Genomic DNA, 20,431 nt, shown 5'->3' with positions numbered 1-20,431 from the left:
GGTGTATAAACAGGGAGGAAATAAACACTGCTCGACAGAAGCTGCAACGTCCGCACTCGTTAACAATGCTCGTTCTCAACCACAAATAAGAAATCCTTAGGGATTAGACTCAACCGAAGACTAGGACAGGAGATCATGAGCTGCCTCCCGTCAAGGTCGAGGCGTGCGGAGAAATATAAGAAGCTGGAAACGAGCGGCCATTCGCGGAGTTGCGGAAAGTCAGCCGCGCCTGCCGTCCTTCCCCGGAAATACCCCGCACTCTGCTCCAACAGCCAATCATCAGTAACATTCCGGTTAACTACTCAGGAGAAGCACAATGCGAACAAGAATACTACTTTATATAACCAAAGTATTCTCTTTGCTATCTACGGTTTCTGCCATCTGGATGCACTTTGAGCACTTGATAACGCTTACAATCCGGGGTGACACAGCTTATCCGATGTGGGAGCCGATGCCTCTGTCTTTCCGGTGCCGATCCGCGGGCCGCTCAAGCTCGTCCGCTGACTTTATCATGGCTCAATCGCGTGCTTGATATAGATCATTACTCATGCCTCATGGTATCTTTCATTATCTACATGAACATAAAGTAATAGATCGAATCCCGCTAGTATGCACAGGTATCAGAACATATAATATGACGGGAGGAACTCAACCAAGTGGGCGAGACAGACAACCCCTGTATAGAGTACACCATCACGCACAACTCGTGTCGCCTTCGTTCTTGCGTTTAAGTGGATTCGCGGTCGTGGAAAGTGTCGGAGAGACCTTCTCTGTTCCTACTATTCCACATCACGCTTATCAGCCTCGTTGTTCGCCGACCGTGTCGGAGCACGAGACTTGCGACCCGCCGCACCGACAGGCGCTCACTTCACATCGAGGACAGCTTTCGTACCTGAATTCTGAGTATCAGCCAGAGCCTCATCGTAGGCGGGCGGTTCCATGTCCAGGTCCTGTTGAGGTGTCAAGGTTGTCGCAGTGACCCCTTCCATGGGAACAATCGCTTCGGTCGAGGGGATAGTCTCGCTGGGTGCAGGGTCTTCAATAATCTGCCTGCAAACAGGATCGGCCAAGCGATCCTTGAGACCATCGTTGACGTAAACCAGAAAGTATGGGGTAGGAGGGTTCTGGCGTTCGTGGTTCTTGAAAATCTCGTCCGTGTTGGTCACCTCGGTGACTTCAGTGTCGTTGTACTTGCGCCAGACATTCTTCCTGAAATCAAAAATATAGATATAATAATGGCCGAACTCGACAGACCCATGGTGCACAAAGACCGCATATAGCCGATAGGCCAAATGCTTGAAGTCGACAAACTGGCTGGAGATCATGGTTTGTGTATCTTTAATTTCTTGTTCGACGTCTAGAATGAAGAAGGTCAGCTAAAGATGCTGCGAGTGCCTCGAACAATAAAGAAATGCTCACAGTTCAATTCGGCTTTCGCAATCTGAGAGAGTTGGGCTAGCTCAGATGGAAGCTGTGGGTTGATGTCGAGGGCATCGTCAGCAGTTTCAGGATCCGCCTTTAGTTGATCCAGATCTTCAATAACCGCTCTAGCGCTATCGAACAGAGTTGCCAAGTCGAGGCCGTCATTTTCCTAAAATCAATTAGATTTCAATACAACACTGATATATGTCTTCCCTTACGGTTTGGCGTAGCAGCTCGGCACGGCGATCTTCAAGTGTCTTCAACGTATTCTTCCATTCCCAGCACTGCCGTCGTCGATTCATGATCTCAGGATGCTGTGTGTCCATATAACGATCAAGGTAGATCGTCTCCTTGAGTTCAAGGTGATGGGTGGACTTAAAAGAACTCTTCTTGACTGGGTCGAATTGTACTCGTTGCACTTGGATCTGAAGGACCGGAGGTAGCTTGCTAATGGCACCGAATTGCTCCACGACGGTATCATCAACATTGACTTTTTGGGCATCAAACGCGCCATCGATCGCTGAATAAATATCGCGAGGTCCCGTCGCGACATCGACCTTGATATCACACCACCATTCCTCCTTGGACCGAACACCTGCTTCCGCAAGAATATATGATTTGGTCCGTCCGTAGAATAGGCTATCAATCACATGTTAGCGCCGTACATTGAGCGAATCTAAGCGTCATTAGAACCTACTCTTTCACTTGGTCAAGTTGTTCACCATCCTGGGCGAATGCGATCGGCTTGATTGCGCATTGGCTCTGGAAAAGGACATTGTTGATCACTTCGGTGACATCCTGCTGAGCACCTATTTCTACCTCCTCCAGAAGCTGCTTTTGTGGGTCAACTTGTACTGTTGGTCGCGGAGGTACTGGAGGCGGCTGATTTGGTGGCCCGAAAGTGATAGCCGGTGCCTCACCTTTGGGAGAAAGATTGCTCTCCATATCTTGAGATACTGGGATATCTGTCAACACGGCATCTGCGGGTGGCGCTTCGTTTTCCTTGTCCTCGCTGGGAGCCAACGACGTATCTGGCTTGGCAGTTTCCGAGACAAGGGTCGCTTCGCTATCCACGTCGCATGTTGTTTTACGTTTGGGCCTTTCTGTCTCGGCATCAGTTGGACTATGGCTCTGATCTGCCGTTGGCAGAGGCGGTCCGAGGGGACCCATGATAGGCATGCCATTGATGTCTCCCAGTCCGCCGGGTCTGGTCATAGATATCGTAGAGCGGCGCCGAATCGCTGCTTCATTGGACGGGCTTATTAGCGTCAAACGTGCTAACTCCGGACGAGGAGTGACAAAGGAATTTGATGAAGTGATCATGCTTTGAAACAACGTCCGTAATTCTCTCAAGACTGCGAATGAAGAGATTAGTCAGTCGTTCGGATATCGCACATAGAACTGGATAACACCTACACGTCTGAGACCGCTCAACCTCTTTTTTCATAACTTGGCGGGAACCAACGCGTTTCTTGCTCAAACTCTCGTCATCAAGCTCCATCTTGAAACTCTCAAAGTCCAGGACCATCCCTCGGAACGGGCGAATGGAGAAATAAAATTGTAGCAAGCTATTGAGATAGCAGGTATTGCCAATGTTCTGCAGTCCGACGGGCCACTCGGACAAGTCACGGTCAGATTCGGCACCCGGCCCAGCGATCATACTGCCGAGTAGAGAGCTATTCTTGTCCTTGGCGATGATGCTCAAGGCTTGGTAGTATCGCTCGGCTTGTCCAGGAGCTTCATCAACACAAATTGTGTAAGCTGCCATTATCGCTGCATCGTCCACGGTGCGATCAGGAATCTGGAGCAAGCGATAGGCATCGGCGACATCCATTTCCCCGGTTGTCATTTCACCCGTCTTCAGAAAATGTCTCAAGACGGCCGACTTTCGAGCCTCAGCAATTAGCTCGACAGCGCGCCTTGCAATATCCCTAGTCGACGGGTTGTCGTTAACCTGAACACAATCAGCATCCAGGCCTATTGCAGAACCGACTAGCCCTTTACCTTTGTGGTATACATGGTCAGAACGAACTCGTCGCTTGTTGTACTATCGACACCAAGGAAGACCTGGGCCTGTTCAACATTGGTGACCCCTTGTTCAACTATTAGTATAGTGATATAGCGGAATCTAGGTAGGGAATCGCTCACTGTCTTCCGCCGCGGACTTGATACGCTCACTTCTTCTGCTATCCCCGATTCTCCAGAGCCGAATGCGCGATTCATTTTCCTGTGTAGTAGAACTCATAAAAGCGTAGAACTTCCCAATTATGCTTTCGTCGGTGAGGCGAGGGTCATTGTGATCAAGTCCGAAGTATCTGTAAGCATCCACAATATCCTCCTGTGTGTATCGACCCTCGGCATACGCTAACTGAACCGCCGTTTCTATGATCTGGGCATCGTCGCCACCCCTCAAGTTTCCAATAGACTTGAGACACTGTAGGTAAAGTGGTGACCTTGCTGGGTCAATGGAAACCTGCCTATTGAAGGCTTCCACAACTGACGCTGCCGACATATCCTCCACGACACCCAAATCTTCGTAGTAACTAAATATTCGGTCAGCCACTCTGCGAATGAGACTCGATTTTGCTGTGACCATACGGTGCAGGTGCCATTTGGAACTCATTCGCCCTCAAAGCTTTGGGATCTGTAGCTACGTTAGCGACGCATTTCCGGAATTCGCAAGGCAATACTCACAATCCAGAGCATCCATTGCATAGAGGATATCACTCAACGCCGGGGTTTCAGTATTCTGCACCTGATGTCCCTTCTTCTCTGCCAAAGGCCGCTGCTCTATAAGTGCGGAGAGTTCATGTATAACGTCGTCGAGAAATATCTTCAGTTGGTCCTGATAAGGATACTCCGCCCAAGGATTTGGTTTGGGAGGCTCCCAAAATCCCTCATTCTGTGCAAAAATTAGAAATGCACCTATCACCCGGAGTGAGGTAATTGATACAGACCTTCACGGAAAAACCAAGGAATTCCAACAGGTCTTTGCACGGCCTTCCTTCAACGCCGAAACAAGTCATGAATCTCTTGTTTATCGCAGATATAGACTTGCTATGCTGACTGTTATGAAGGGCATTGGATATGTAAGTGCGGAGGTTCTCTAGAACCGTGATAGGCGACGGTCGACCAACACCTTCCAAACGCTCAGGATGTGTCGCAATAGCCTCGTCCGCCCGCTGCCGCAGCAAATCAGGGTCTACCAGCAGCCGCACCCATTCGTCAGCAAGGATTGGCGATGCGATTCGCACAGATACCGTCACAGGACATGTGAGATATGAACACTCATATAGAAAGGTTTCCACAGTCTGTCCCTTAGGCGATACCTCCGCTGGCGAAGCGCCTCCTTTCTGCCTTCCAGATTTATAGACCAGATGATGCAGGTGATCCGGGAACCCTTGACTGGATTGCCCAATGCCGGGAGTCGAGCTAACGACAAGTTGAAGATGATATCGACACTTCCAGCATACCGCTGACACTTTGGACGGATTTCCGGTACTCCTTTTCTGCTCCGCTTGGGGTAGGAAGCTCTGGTTCGATTTGATCATATACTGATGGTGACATGCCGACGGCGAGATGAAATCGAGTGGACCTTCATGACCTTGAGGGAAGACTGGAGGGACTTCTGAGAGAAGGTTGCGGCCTGTGCCTGGAGGATTGGCGGGATCGTAATCGTAGAGATCTTGGACGAGCCGTGGGGCAGTCTTGCCTAGACGGTAGAAACGCGGGTGTTAGCAAAACGCACATTACTAAAGACGGTTATGGGAATCTTCAACATAGTTACATACCGGACCTTGATGGAGACGACATGGGTATGCCCTTCAGAGCTCACGTTTCCGGCAACACCAGGCCCAAAGCTCGGACGTTCTTCAATATCCCAGATCCCATGCAATCTATATCAAGGTTCGCGGAAATATTTGGGTAAAGGACTGGTCGTAGCTGCTGAAAAACAGTTGTCCCTTGTCGCAAGACAGCAGGCAGGATAGCGGGGACACCTCTATAGGCAAAACAAGCGGCAAGTTTGAGGACAAGGAGCTTTCGATCAGCACAAGATATTTCAGTACAGAGTAAATATCATCAGAAATATGATAGGGACTGACAATATCTGAAAGAGTAGGTTTCAAAATAAAGTAAATAAATGACTACTTACCGGTCATTTGCGCTCATTGACCTCACATGGAGCTCCACTCTAAGGAAAGCGGTCGCGAGTGGCAGAACCGGACATCCAAATTCAACATCCTCGATCGACCGAACGACGCTATCCACGGCAATCCAGCAGACAATTCCTGCCATAAGCCGCCACCATGGCCTCGCACGATGAACATCACCATTACCACCCGAAGGATACGATTTCGGCGGCGATGAAGACCACCATGCTTACCAGTGCGGTGGGTCTTTTCGCGTCGGCCGTCCAGAACACCCTCACTAGGAAGAACGTTGGACCCTGGGGTGTCTTCGTGCGAAGCGGCGGGACAATCGGTGTTTTCGGTACGGATGCACATCCAATAGATCATTTGGTGTACAGAATTTCTCTGACGGTTGCTCTCTAGCCGCAATGGGTGGTACCTACGAGTTTGTGAAGAACGCTTCGGCCAACCTGCGGGAGAAGGACGACCACTACAACGTAGCCCTCGGCGGTTTCTTCTCCGGAGCCATTCTGGGCCTTCGAGGTCTGTTTTATTTTCCGAAAATATGCACATGCGGCAATTGCTGATTTTGCATTAGCTCGGACATTCCCCGCCCTTCTGGGTTACGGTGCTGCTCTGGCAACGGCCATGGGCGCCTTCGAGTTCACTGGCGGAACCTTGTGGGGTAAAAAGGCACAGAGCGATGTAGATGAATTTGATCGCCGTACACAGATCAGAAAGGCGTACAGGACTCCAGCGGAGCAGACGTTTGCCGAGTTGGGAGAGGGACGAGGTGTGTTGATATCTAAACTCTCAGGATATCACAGCTATGGCGGCTTTACTAAATCATTTGCTTTAGGTATCTACGGTCCCGGATACGCAGAGAGGCGCGCAGAGAGACTCAAGGAGACATACGGCATTGAGGTTCCCACATCCGCCGCACCCGCATCATAAAATGATTAGAATCGATGTCCGTTGCAAACTCAGTTGTGCCAGTCTTCAGTCTCGTTTGTGTAAATTATCGTTTCCTGTCGGATGCCTTTCAGCTAGCAATTCCGGCATGCTCCACGCAATGATATCTTTCTTTCCTTTTCCATGATTGTTGAGAGCGCTCTTCTTCCTAGTCTAAGCTTTGGTCAACAAACATCGAGGGGATAGCGTCATGAGAAGAGCTCTGACGACGGTATGCAACAGTTTGCGTCTTCGGCCACTTGGTATGCGATTATCCATGGATGCAGCTATTGCAGCCATTGAGCGACCTAGCTCGGACGGTCGATCATGAGACAAAGTTACAATAGCTGAGAAGTAGAATTGCTTTGGATGGTCAGACGTCTAACAACATTCCTCATGGACGTGCGTTCAGCATATGTTTGGACAAACTTAAATCATCTCAGTGGTGACAATGGTGGCTGTGGTGACACATCACGATACAGCCCGCCTACAAAATGCTAGACCACTTATCTTTAAGTTTCAAGAGTCCATTTATGGCTAGATAGAGGAAGGGAAATAATTACTTGATGAGGACAGGAGGCACTTGATTGCAGGTCAAGATTAACTTAAGGTATGCATGACAATCCATGCGGGGGGCCAATATGATATCACCTTATTCATAACCGTGTACCCCTTGCCCTCAGCATGACATAATGTACTCTTAAGTACAACTTTCTATGTCTATGAAAGGGGGTAAGAGATTGGTATGCTTGACAGCAGTGCTGTCGAATCAGTACCTGTTGGATCATGAAACCAGGCATACTCGTTGATGGCATACTGCATACTATCTACCTACCGAAGTATCTTCGTAGGTGCACAAATTTGGGGCCATCAGATTGATCCGATCATGTCCGGGACCGAGTAATCATGGAGATCATCTCCGTATGATTCATGCATCATCTGAGTATTAAGAATCATGGTTCAAATGAGGGGAATTAACCTCTGCGAGTGGTCGGACAAGGCACGTTCTTGGTACCTGATGTATACGGGCCAAGGTATGATTTAATCCAAGCAGATTATGCTGATGCCTGCGCAGACTCAAGGTTAGTAGTAGCCACTGGTACTCTGTAGACAAAAACAGAGGTAGTCAGATTAGAGCTCCAGATGCCGGGCAAGTATAGCACTCTACACTCTACACTGATGCGCATCACAGACGATGAACCATGCATGACGTTGAACAAATGACAGTTTGGGTTCGTTCACTAGGTGGGGAAAGCAAAGGTTCCGATCTTCCAGCGGGCCGTCTCCTTTTTTCCCCCTACTCTTTTTCTTTTTTGCTTTTGCCTCCTAATTGCGTCTTGCGTATTACAGTCGCCACTTGAAAAGGGGGAACCCCATCGAAGCTATGAAGAACGACTTGTGCAAGCACTCGAGGAGGGTATGGGAGTACTCTGGCTTATTACAACAAGGACTTGTACCCACTGTGTGTAACGCAGCATGATTCCGAGCTTCATAGTGGCCGTTGCTGTCCAGATCAGCTGGAAAAGTAAGCGGTTCACAGCCACTTTAATGAAGTCCAAGCCATTTTCACAAGCCACGCTTCGGTCGTCAAAAGGGGGCATTGGGGGTTTGTACTTTGGTCCTTTGCTACCTACCTTGGGCTATTGGTACTGTTTCATGATCATCATTATCTCCGGATTATTGGATTAATTATCATCAATTAGGAGAGGAATAGGCAACATCATTAAAAAGATATTCATTTTATTGTTTATTAATAGTACTGTGATGCCTCATCTTATTAAAATTGCATATCTTCCTCTTGTTCAGAAAAGGAGGTCTGTAGTTTGTCCAGCAAGACAGCAGTTGCAGTACTCCGTACCTGTACCTCAATACCATCGTATAGATAGATACCATATGCCATAGCGATCTCTTTTTCCCTGCCCACATCCTGGACAAAGTCAAAGTTTCATGACTACTGTTGATGCTTTCCGCTTTTCTGTTCTTTTTTCCACTGGCCCGGGAATTCCGCTCTGTGAGAGCCCGACAGCCCTCTCCTGGGTCGTCATAACGTCGCATTCCATTGTCCTTGTCGAGAGCGTAGACGTCATCCGGAACCGTCCAGCAGTTTAACTGTTCATCATCCCCTCATGATCATCTCGACTACTTCTGTCTAAACTCCCTGGTCGATCTCAGGATTATAATCACAGATCTCTTGGTATTAATTAATTACTATCCTGTATCCGTTCGGCTTCCAGATCCTCTCCTTAATTTCCCTCTCATAACTCCCCTGCGTGGACGAATTCCCATCTTCGATAGTTCCTCCCTAGAGCTGTGGGGCTCATACTTGAACCATCTAAAGGAATCCCTATATTAGTTACTCCCTAAGCCATCTCAGGACTAATCTATCTACATGCTCCCAAATTGAGCCGATCATCGCCATCGCGAAAAGGGCGCGCTTTTCTTTGGCAGTCTGGTTTCTGATTCAAGCCCCCGCAAAACAGCTCGCTCCAGACCATCGACACTTCCGTTCGCCTGGTAACCAAACTCGACTACCTGATTCATATTCAGATCGTGTGCTTAGATCCGACTCCTTTTATGATTATTTTATGATTCCTTTACCATTCCTTTCGCTCCTCCCGTTGTCCTTATTACTACGGACTCCCATTCAATTTTCCAACATTCCTGGACTAACCGACAACGCATTGATTGGAGCGCTCCCTTATCTCACTACAGGACTTGCACCGCCCGACTATTCTGGGTAGCGTCATCATCGCTGCGGAACAACCCCTCCTTTCCAGCCATGGCAATGACCGCTCGGGCGCATACACCTGTGCAGGATGCATATCGTCCGCTGTCACCACCAACCGAATCCGTTCTCTTAAATCGAGGCTACAGCCTGCGCTCCGGCTCCAGACCTAACTCCTTTGTGGCCAGCAATTCAGGCTACAACTACGCTCACGGTGCTGTTGTCGACCCTCCTTCAAACGTTCACAATCCTCGCTTTCATGAGGAGTTTGACGCGGCCAGTCAGCGTGGTTCTGTCGTGCTCGATGGACCGTCAACTTCTGGTGTACAACGTTCCGCGTCGCAGATGTCACATTCCCGTTCAGCGACTCCAACACGATCTACTACTTTGAAGAAGAAATCGTCGCTCAGCAAGAAGGGCAGTATGCGTCGCAGCGGAAGTCGCCGGAGCCTACGCGCAGGCAGTGTGAGGAGTCTTGTCTTGGGTGATAAGGAAAAGTATGGCGTCGATGGCCCGGATGATCAGCACAGTGCTTTTTATGTCCCGATCCCGACGAACGGGAACCCGACTGAGGTCATGGCGCAACGCTTTCAAGGTATGTATCCTTCGGAGCATCTATCTCCATAATCGATAATATGCTAATTCATAGTAGCTTGGCGCAAGGTCTTGAAAGACCTCATCGTCTTTTTCAAGGAAGTCCAGAAGTCCTACGAGACCCGGTCTAAGCTGTACCTGTCAGCGTCGAATGTAGTAAATAACGCTTCGCTCCCTCCGACGTTTCTCAAATCTGGTGGCCTCGCCGATGCAACCGACATCTTGCGCGATTTCCACCGTCAAGGCTACCTAGAAGCAACCAAGGCTGCCGAGGTGGAGAGCGAAGTCGTTAACCAGCTCATGGGCCTTCGTAACGACCTGCAAAAGAAGACCAAAGAAATCAAGAGTCTTCAGGGTGATTTCCGGAACTCCGTCGACAAGGAAGTAGAGAACACGCGCAAGACGGTTCGCCAACTGCACGAAGCGCTTGGTCTGGTCGATACCGATCCGTCTGCTACTTCAGGCAAAGGAGACCCGTTCATTATTCGTCTGGGTGTGGACAGACAGATTGAGAAGCAGATTGAGGAGGAAAATTACCTCCACCGTGTGAGTTTTTCGGAAGCTTCCTACAGACTTCAATCACTGACGCGCCGTAGGCATTCCTAAACCTGGAGAACTCCGGTCGCGAACTTGAATCGATCGTCGTCAGTGAGATCCAAAAGGCGTACAATGCGTATGCCAGTATCCTCAAGCGAGAAGCCGATGAAGCCTATGACACGGTGGAGAAGCTCCGGACAGGGCCCATATCCATGCCTCATGATCACGAATGGAACCACTTCATTGCCAATACCGACGAACTCGTCGATCCCCGCGTTTCTCTCCGGAACGTGGAGAGCATCACCTACCCTGGCAAGGATCATCCGGCTGCGGCTGAAGTTCGATCCGGCATGCTGGAGCGAAAGAGCAAGTATCTGAAGAGCTATACTCCCGGCTGGTAAGTATTCTCATTGTCAATGTCTGCCATCTTTCTGATTAGAGAATAGGTATGTCTTGTCACCGACTCATCTACACGAGTTCAAGTCTGCCGATCGGGTAGCATGGCAGACGCCAGTGATGTCACTGTACCTACCGGAGCAGAAATTGGGGTCACACTCGCAGCCGGACTCGACGTCGCATAAATTCATGCTCAAAGGGCGACAAACCGGTCCCATGCATCGTGGTCACTCGTGGGTCTTCCGCGCGGAATCACACGACACCATGATGGCGTGGTACGAAGACATCGAAAGCTTGATCTCCAAGACTGGCGAAGCACGTAATGCATACGTTAGGAAACACGTCCGCAGTGTGAGTGGCGCGAGTGCTCGGACCAGCATTGATCTGGATGAAGACGAAGCCGATCGCACACCGTACGCAGCGGAGGCAGTCGTATTAAACCAGGAGCGGCCCACGTCTGCGCCTCGCGAGCCTGGTGGCCGTTTCCCGAGTGACGTGCAGATTGATCGCCACCTGCAAGCCCCACTGTCTCCATCCAGCGGTGAGAGTTCTGGCGGACACGACCTGTTTGCCGCTGCAGGGTCCCTACCCGACGGAGCTTCTTTTGCAGATGGGAATCGTTCTATCTCTGGACGCGATGGTAGCCAGACTCGAAACGCAGTCGGAGAACACGATGGGGACTACGGGCTCTCGGGCCCAGAGCGAAATGAAAGATATTATGCCGGTTGGATGGGACCAGCTGACATTGTCGCTCGTCAAAAGCAACAGGAACAGATCAACGCTCTGGGCAACCAAAGAGACAATCTGGGTTCCGACAGATCGGGCGACGTACATCCCGTGCTGTTCGCCGGAATGGGCTCTGCGAGTTCTCGCGACCCTTCACTGAATCGGCAGAGGAACAGGCGCGACAGCGGATCTACTGCCCCGACCACGACGAACATCACCGATCGCACGCACAATACCGTCCCTACCTCGATTGACGGGGATCATGAAACTTCCATGATCGGAGGTAATGGTGTCGGCCACCAGCTTCGTGAGAGCGTGAAGAATGAAAGGGTTCCATCCAACATGAGCAGCGCTGCAGCAACGCCGTTGTCTGAAGTTCCTCCGGAAGGAGCCTACAGCTCCTATATAACGAAATCCGAAGGTGATGCGAGGCGATCTAAACCAAGTGTGTCTGCGCTTGAGCTACAGATTCCAGGCCACTACCCACCCGCAAATCATATACCTGCGTAAAAGCATCCGGTTGACGCAAACACTTCATTTTCAACTGCATTTTTCTTCTTCTCTGTACATTATATACGTCGTCAACAGGTGATCACCAGCGTACCTGGCTGAAAGCCTCCTCCGTTGTCCTTTTGGTGACAATGTCACCGGGGCCGACGGTATGGACTGGCATACTTTACAATTGGGGTGCTTGGCGTTTTTCTTTTCGAATGAATGGATTGGTTGGATACGGCTGTGGAGCTGGGGATCTGGATTGCTTGTCTGCTCAGGCGTGTGCGCTTGACTTGACTCTGAATCCCCATGCGGTGCGATGCATTTCCTTTGTGGTTTCCTTTGTCATTTCCTATGTCATGTGTCATTGACTCTGATGCTTCGCTTCCTTGTACTATATTCTTATATTTCCTGAAATACACGTCACGTCTCTGAAACATATGGATATCAGGCCCACAATCTCAACATGGACAAGCCTCCAGAGGCTACTACCGTACCACACTCTATGGAACGGCTAGACGGAGGCATCAGCATGCGGAGTTCTCGCTCATAAGATAAATCTGCTCAGGTAGTACAGACAATGCAACGAACCTAACCCTCTCGATATCAGGCTTTGCGCCAGTCGAGACTAACCCTCGAATTATGGTCAAGAAACTGAAATATTGCCACAATCTCAACAAATATATCGATTGGCCCAGTGGTTAAGGCCCCTGCTTTACAGTAAAATCGCAGGGGATCGCAGGAACCCTGCATCGATCATTTCTCTTTTTGTACCCGATATGCCTTCCCAAATATCACATCACCTATTTTCCTTCGAGAACTATTTGTCTTCCTTCGGCGGTCTTAACTACTGGGGAAACTACATTGTGTAAAGTAAGGCTCTTCTACCACACAGAGGGAAATAAGAGCCTAGCCCCGAGTACTACCGGCGACGCCATCAGCAACTGCAGAAAGGCACCATCCAAAGGACTTGGAATATTAACGGCATTAAGAGGCGATAGATCAGGTAATGCCTTTTCTAAGTCTTGTCTCTTGTCCCTGTGACGCTGGTCTCAAAAGCCTGTCCTAGGTGTCAGACTTTGATTGCCAAATACCCTTTATCTAAAGATGTGAATCAGGCTATTTTCTGGGTAGTTCGAAATCTGGGAAGGTGTGAATGGCCTGCAGACTATCCTTGGCTGGACCAATGTCGTCTTACTGGAGCATGGTTTTCACATAATGAAAAGTACTGGTGAGCTTATCAAATGATCTGTGAAGAAAGAAGAACAATTACTAAAATTCCCTTATAGGTATCAGTCGCGGAACTTGTGGAAGATGATGCAAGGTGTTCCCAGTCAGTGGAATAGAGATTACTGCCTGGAACAGGAAAGAAGGTTGCTTCAACATCAACGCAAAGCCTCATGAACTGCAGATGAGGGAATTGAGATAGCTGGTACCATCCCAATGCTGCTTCTTGCAGCATCAGACTCTCGGGGTGGCTCGTAGATAAGTCGAATGGAACAAGTTTCTAGGTCACGGCGGACGTTCGTCTAATGAGATACTTACAACCCATTCATACGTGAGGGATGTAGTCGTGATAGACCCATGAGATTACCGCCGGCAAGTGTGGAAAGGGTAGTTCTGTATGATCACTGGTGATTATAACGGACAGGTCAATTATAAGAAGGCCACTAAAATCTACTGCTTCCCTGATGAGGATTCTCCAGAGACAAAAATCGAAGGCGCCAGTCGATGACTTGGTGCGCCCACAAACACACCGGTCCAGGATGCACTTCCTGTATTCTTACGACTTGAGAGTGTACCTCTTATATTGAGATTCGGCGTAACAGGAATGATCTGCCAAGATTGTTGGCCCAAATCCTGTGCCAGTGAACAATAGTGGAGACCGCAGTAGCAATGCCCTGGATCCGCTGCATGAAGGTAACCTATTAAGATTGCACCCAATGCAACACAAAAGGTAGTCTACTGATTCCATCACTGATCCTTGAGGTTTCAGAGACATGGTCACGAGTGTGATAGGCGCGGCGGTTGAAAATCGCCTCACTTGGTGACCGACGCAGGGGTTGCCTGTGTGCCAGAAGTGGCACCCAGGGACGCGTCTCTAGGGTAGAGTCGCGATCGAGGGCAAGGCATCCGGGTAGTGAACAGATGGAACCAAAAAGACACTCGCAGATTCCTACATCAATTGAATGTTCCTTCCTATTGCGACAATCGACGATCTTTGGAATGGGACCAGGTAGGCACATATATTGCGTGTGCTACAATAACGGTAACTCTGCCATTCAACAAGAATCAAATACACAAAACAGCACAAGGAGGTTTAATAGCGGAATGAGACGAAAAAAATAGTCAAATTATGACATACAGGTCAGTATGTCATCAATTCCTGGTGTTCATGAGTAATACATTGCGAGTTCTGGTAAACTAGTTTTCCCAGCAAATAATACCCGCAATTTACATGATCTGATCCTGCGTGATTCCGGTAGTGGGTTCCGCGCCTTCCATGGGTTCGCCTTGGCCCTGGTCTGCATTCATGTACTTGACAAATGTGATACCGAGAGGACGACCACCATACTGATAACCAGTGAATTTGGCTGCCGAGGAGTTAGTCTGTGTGCAGTCAATGATATTTTCCAACGGTAACATACCGATCGCAGTCTCCGCAGTCTCCGCGTTATCGAACTGGACTACACCAGTGCCACGAGAGCGACCGTTGGGCTCGTACTGAATTTCAGCACGTTCAACCTTGCCGATGGTGGAGAAGAGATCCACCAGATCATCATTGCAAGTAGACCATGGCAGCTGGTGATCAGGATCGTTAGCACAAGCTCCTCGACGGCGGACATGACCAGCCGTGTGAGTTAAAAAGGCTAAACTCACATTGCGCACGTAGATGATGGGACTCTTTTCTCCTCCAGAGGTTGCAAAGTCAGTGAATGGGTTGGGAGGAGCCGATGCGGCGGGCTCGAAGTTCTGGGGGCCTCCGAAACCACCGCCTCCGCCGTATCCACCTCTGAAGCCGCCGCCACCAAATCCGCCACGGCCGGCAAAACCACCACGACCGCCAAAGCCACCCCGGCCGAAGCCACCGTAGCCACCACGGCCGCCGAAGCCGGGTCCGGAACCGGCAAAGCGGTCCTCGCGGACCTCTAATGTCCGTCCCTGCCAGTCGTAGCCGTTGAACTGTTGAATAGCGTTGCGCGCATCCTCGGGAGATTCGAAGGCGACAATACCGGAGCCCTTGGGACGGCCAGTTGCGTCGGTGTGAACGTCGGCGCGGATCACAGCACCTTGCTGGGCTGTCACGGCATCCAAACGTTAATATCGATATGCAATATCGCCGATAGAAGGCTGCCGCGGAACGGTTTTAAACTTACCAGCTTGGCGGAACAGATCCTTCAGGTCCTGCCAACCGACATTGAAGGGGAGCTAAATCAAGATTGTCAACCCTTATAACCGGACCTATGACCGAGTATTATATGGTTCGAGTAGGGGCAACAAACGTTAGACACATAGAGTTGTCTTCCACCACCGCCAGGAGCACCACCGGGGGGGCCACCGTAGCCTCCGAAGCCACCTCGACCAGGACCTCCAAAGTCTCCTCGGGGAGGTCCACCAGTGAAGCGTGGTTCAGGCTCACGGTCCTAGTCAATTTTTGTTAGCGTACACCATGGGCGAGAGATGCGCACACATCGCGCCGCGGACGTACCTCGCGAACGTAGACAAGACGACCCATGAGGTTCTGGTTGCTAAGCGTGTTGACTGCATTCTGCGCTTGCTCCCTTGTAGCGTATTCCACAATCCTGCAACATATTGTTAGCGCAGAGCTCAAGAGGTAAAGAGAGCAGGAAACACTCACCCGCATCCCTACAATGTCCGGACGGCCAGGCCCAGCCCGTCAACCCAAATCGTCCATGCAAGAAACCAAGGAAATCCAGAAGTGAAAAGAAAGAAAGAAAAAGAAAAAGCCAGCCACGCTACGCATTGGTGCCCACCTTCGACATTCCGTTGGGAAGTAGTAAGACGTCGGCAAAGATAACTTCTCCAGCTGTACGAACGATGCGGAAAATCATTCCCCCCAAAGTCAGCCACAAGTTTTCATCCAACAAAAGCTGCGTCGCACTGCCGACACGATATGACCCTGCTCACCCTGTCTCATAAAGTCCTTGAGATGATGCCACTTGACATCGTAGGATAGGTTGCCCACATAGACCCGGCGGTCCTGTTGGGACGACTCGCGTACTGATTGCATCATTTGTTCTTTGGCGACTGAGCGGTCCTCAAAAGATCTCGAAGGAGGGTAACTGCTGCGGCCACCGTAACCAGATCCTGAATGTCCTCCAGTTGCGCCTTGAGCAGTACTCATAGGAGACCGAGACCGGCGATCACTGCGGCGATAATCGTCACGACTGCGAGAGCGACTGCGTGGGGAGTACGAGCGACGGCTTCGTCGAGGACTGCGAGAACGTCGGCGGGGCGAGCGAGACCTCTCGCGCTGCGCGTAGTCAGTGTCAAAAGAGTCGGAAGGCATCGACGAGTTTGGACCGAGCCCGGTAAAAGTAAAAAAAAACAGAAATGGATAAGAAGCGCGAGTAGCGAAAGGGGTATGACTGAAATGAGAGGCTAGGAAATGACGGGAATGCAACGTCTCAAGGGGGGGCGGGTTCCAATAATGGGTCTGAAACTGTCCTTCCCGAGTTCGAGGAAACCCCAGCGCTAGCGCTGAGAACCGGCAGAATGGGAGATCAGGTGACACCGCCTGCGCGACAACGCGCAGATCTCAGAGAGTTGAGGACCCGGGGAGAAGGGCACACAGAAAAGAAACCTTTTTTTTATCGCGGAAGTGAAGGACAAAATTGAGACAATCAAGGTAGAGGAAATTCCAAGACAAATAACATGGTGCTGAGTGCAAACGAGACGTCGGCAGTGTGTTACATGCAGCCCATAGGGACAGTGGGTACCCGGCATCATCAGCCGCGCGCCATCAGCCCCAGGAAATAGGAACTATGAAGGCATAGGAAACTCATTTCTGAACAAGGGAAGAATGCTTTCGGTTCAAGCACATTTGGGAGTGACAGTCTGATGGCAGGTGATGTACTGTACAATGTACACTAGACACGAGCACGACAGTAAAGCAGATGACTTACTTGGTATGGTCGATAAACGTCGGCTGGAGAAGAGCACTTAATGTAAGCCAGAAGTCCAGTATCAACGCGATCGGAAATAGGAAGAGCGAAGACAATCAAGCAAGAGCCAGGGAGGTGGAGAAGGGTAAAAGGTAGGAGGAACGAAACGATCAAAAGGAAGCGAGAACGATGAGTGTGTGAGAGAGTAAATAGTGGGTGAAGACGGAAAGTAAAATCAATCACACTTTGTCAACCACTTTGTGTGTGTGCGTGTGCATGTATATCTGTCAGATCATCGGAAGTGTCAGGGAGGGAGAGAGGGATGGGAACGATTGATTGGAATCCCGTGGGGATCCGAAGGGACGCAGCAGCGCTCTCTCAACCAGGATGATTCGCTCGCGGACAACGAGTAGCCCGTGGATGGCTCTTATCTGGTATTGACAGCGCGGTAGAGTTCCGGGAATGTTGGGGGATAGGAATTTCTGACGGAGGGAGGGACCAAAGATTGGATGGACTGATGAAGGGATGAAGCGGGTGGATAAACGGATGGAAGAGGGGGTGTGAAAGGTGATGGTTCCTACAGTAGTAGGTACAGTAGTACGATGGTAGTGGATGATTTTTGGGTTGGGGGGGAAGAAGAGACGGAGGGTGGGAGGGAAAACTAAGGTACAAAGTAGATAGTTTGTGTTGAATGCTGAATGTCAAGTGTCAAGCCGATGGTATGTGCAGAACGTCGAATAGTGATTGGACTGAGAGTAGCTTTGGAGGAGGCCAAGACAGGGGGGTTGACAGAAGGGAAAAGGTGGAGGTGATTGTTCAGCAGAGCAACACAAGGCTAATGGTTGCTCTGTAAGGTAGCAATAACAACTTGTATGGAGGAGAAATTGAGGGGAGACGCAATGGAGGTACCCTGGATACAGAGGGATACGTGTTGTTGTGGTTGTGGTGGTGATGATTGATAATGCTGAGGAAGACTTGAAAAAGAAAAGAAAACAAACGAAGAAAGATGTAGATGATCACTCACCCATGATGTTGTGTTATTGTTGGTAGCTGTGAGATGCGATGTGACAGTTGACGATGACAATCAGATGGGATGGGATGGTCTGGAATCTGAATCCTCCCGAGTTGAAGGTCTGTCTGGTCTGTCCTGCTTGGTGTCCGTCCAGGCTGTGGATTTAAGAGCGAATGGGCTCTCAGACCTGGGGAAGGGAGTAGCAAATGAACGATAAGTAGGGGGAGGACTAGAGTAATAAGAGATGATAGTATCAGAGGGGATCGAGGGGGGAGATAGATACTAATGGGGGGAAAAAGAAAACAACAGGCCGATGACAGGGACGCTGATTGGGACTGTTGAGGTCAAGCAGCGTTCATGCAACTCTTGCCGGTATACAGAGTATCTGCCAGCGATTCAAGATATCTGAATTGTGGAGGAAGATGGATTCTCCCAATACTCAATAGTCAAGACTTTTAACTTTTTGATAGAAGGATCGATTGTTTTGACGAGGAGTGGAAAGAAGCGCTGAGCAGGTGCGGAAGCGGAAAAAGTGGATGAGTCCAATAATGGCCACGCACCTGGGGTTATGTACCTACGGAGTACGCAATAGTCGACACTAGTTTATCCCATGATACTATTGATATTGACTACTCTACTATTCATTTTCAATTCTATGTTCATCAAACTGTCAGGTAATTATGTTGATCCCGAAAGATAATAGCTACACCACGAGAGAGCTACTACTAGTAATGATCACTGTTCTCAGCCTCCTTAACAACCAGCCAACCATCGATCAAATATAATGGCCTACCAAATGTGATATAATTTGGAGTAGTTGACGCTGCAGCATACTGCTGTGGATGACCAGGCCTGATCACCCTATCTTTCTAGATGTATATAGGTGTGTTGTCATATGGAGAATTTCTAACCATGGTCAAACCTGTAGTGCTCTTGGACAATGTATATACTGAGACAGCCTTAGGGAAGGAAGAAATATATAGATGAAGTACCCATACAATGCAAGCCCATATACTAGACCACTTCCGTTCAGTCACCATCGACTGAAATGATCCATTATCAGCAGTCAAGATAAAGCATAACACCGTTTCTAATTGCTGCGACCCGGACTGCCTGTTGAATTGGTGAAGAATGAATTCATGACAGGAAGATCAGCTTGGCTCAGCTCAGACCACCGCTTATACCGAGATTCCTTCTCCGGCTGGCCCGACGTTCCATCCTGTTCATCAAGCCACTAGTAACTTTCCCAACTGCACTTTGAGAAAACCACTAACAAGAGGAAACTCCTCGAAAATTACAGTACTCTCTACGATCAGTAGCAATGGCCCAGCCAGTCTCCCTTGCTCGCTGCTCCCGAAGACAAATCAACGCCCTTATCTCGTCCTCTATTACCCTCTCTTCTGGCACCAACCGCTCCTCCTACATCGCCCTGCGAGCCCGCCGTCTATACCAGACTCAACGCTCATCGCGCCGTCTCATCCATCAACAGATCCATTTCTCACGACCGCAGCAATGTATCGCTAAAAGATCCTACCACTCGCAGTACCACCCCGAGCTACCCCCCCACGAATACACAAACTCACAAACCACCATTCTCTCCGCCGCGCTCAACCATGTCCCCAAGCACGGCTTCACACCCGAAGCTCTAACCCTCGGCGCCCGCGACGCAGGCTTCCTCGATGTCTCGGTCCAGCTGCTCCCACGCGGCGAGTTCGATCTCGTCCTTTTCTGGCTGGCGAGTCGGCGCGGCCTTTTGCGAGGGAAAGTCGAGAACGGGTTCTTTGAGAAAATCGAGTCCCAGGGGAAGACGTTGTCTGTCGAGGAGAAGACCAAGTTGCTCATCATGGAGCGCTTGCGGATGAATGCGGAGATTAAACATCAGTGGCAGGGGGTAAGTTCTGCTTTTGTGTCTTGCCATTGCATACATTTGAATGGTGCTGATTATTACTTCTATTTTCCAGGCGCTGGCTCTCATGTCCCTCGCCGGAAATATCCCGCTCTCGCTCTCCGAGCTGCATGCACTGTCCTCTGATATTTTGGATCTTGCTGGAGACGCCTCAGTCGATGCTTCGTGGTATACAAAACGGCTGTCGATCTCGGCCATCTATGCCAGTGCCGAGGTTGTTATGACCCGCGACTCGAGTCCGGATCTCTCCGCTACGCAGGCGTTTGTGGACCGTCGCATCGAGGATAACAAGTATATCGGTGATAAGATTACCGGTATCAAGCAGTGCCTGGGCTTCATGGGTTCCACTGCTGTTGGGTTGGGAAGGAGTTGGGGATTGAAGATCTAGTCTGATGCGGTACAGGCTGCACTGAG

At 49.9% G+C, this 20,431-nt stretch overlaps 5 protein-coding genes across 5 annotated transcripts; 3 read left to right on the top strand and 2 right to left on the bottom strand.

The window, feature by feature from the left end:
• Nucleotides 1-863: 863 nt before the first annotated feature.
• Nucleotides 864-5,235, bottom strand: ALT_0257 (ubiquitin-specific protease UBP2; the record flags this gene model as incomplete). Its single annotated transcript, XM_033560262.1, has 11 exons — nucleotides 864-1,357; nucleotides 1,420-1,591; nucleotides 1,641-2,061; nucleotides 2,120-2,777; nucleotides 2,839-3,376; nucleotides 3,427-3,515; nucleotides 3,571-3,965; nucleotides 4,021-4,066; nucleotides 4,117-4,324; nucleotides 4,380-5,134; nucleotides 5,214-5,235. 11 exons carry the CDS (start codon nucleotides 5,233-5,235, stop codon nucleotides 864-866), a joined length of 3,798 nt encoding a protein of 1,265 aa, XP_033416153.1.
• A 494-nt stretch (nucleotides 5,236-5,729) lies between these two features.
• On the top strand, nucleotides 5,730-6,506 carry ALT_0256 (Tim17/Tim22/Tim23/Pmp24 family protein; the record flags this gene model as incomplete). Its single annotated transcript, XM_033560261.1, has 4 exons — nucleotides 5,730-5,913; nucleotides 5,976-6,095; nucleotides 6,151-6,345; nucleotides 6,412-6,506. The coding sequence occupies 4 exons, from the start codon at nucleotides 5,730-5,732 to the stop codon at nucleotides 6,504-6,506; spliced, it is 594 nt and encodes a 197-aa protein (XP_033416152.1).
• A 2,776-nt stretch (nucleotides 6,507-9,282) lies between these two features.
• Nucleotides 9,283-11,991, top strand: ALT_0255 (SLM1 family PH domain-containing protein; the record flags this gene model as incomplete). The annotated part of the gene is made up of 4 exons (XM_033560260.2): nucleotides 9,283-9,823; nucleotides 9,881-10,368; nucleotides 10,419-10,756; nucleotides 10,806-11,991. 4 exons carry the CDS (start codon nucleotides 9,283-9,285, stop codon nucleotides 11,989-11,991), a joined length of 2,553 nt encoding a protein of 850 aa, XP_033416151.1.
• A 2,436-nt stretch (nucleotides 11,992-14,427) lies between these two features.
• Nucleotides 14,428-16,504, bottom strand: ALT_0254 (putative RNA-binding protein C328.05; the record flags this gene model as incomplete). The annotated part of the gene is made up of 8 exons (XM_089598949.1): nucleotides 14,428-14,567; nucleotides 14,622-14,775; nucleotides 14,854-15,272; nucleotides 15,351-15,402; nucleotides 15,477-15,617; nucleotides 15,683-15,776; nucleotides 15,955-16,021; nucleotides 16,123-16,504. The coding sequence occupies 8 exons, from the start codon at nucleotides 16,502-16,504 to the stop codon at nucleotides 14,428-14,430; spliced, it is 1,449 nt and encodes a 482-aa protein (XP_089456613.1).
• A 2,928-nt stretch (nucleotides 16,505-19,432) lies between these two features.
• On the top strand, nucleotides 19,433-20,405 carry ALT_0253 (ubiquinone biosynthesis protein coq9, mitochondrial; the record flags this gene model as incomplete). Its single annotated transcript, XM_033560258.1, has 2 exons — nucleotides 19,433-20,002; nucleotides 20,073-20,405. The coding sequence occupies 2 exons, from the start codon at nucleotides 19,433-19,435 to the stop codon at nucleotides 20,403-20,405; spliced, it is 903 nt and encodes a 300-aa protein (XP_033416149.1).
• Between the last annotated feature and the right edge of the window lie 26 nt (nucleotides 20,406-20,431).

This window comes from Aspergillus lentulus, assembly GCF_001445615.1.
Source record: "Aspergillus lentulus DNA, contig: Alt01, strain: IFM 54703, whole genome shotgun sequence".
NCBI lineage: Eukaryota > Fungi > Ascomycota > Eurotiomycetes > Eurotiales > Aspergillaceae > Aspergillus > Aspergillus lentulus.
This window is presented reverse-complemented; position numbering and strand designations above follow the sequence as displayed.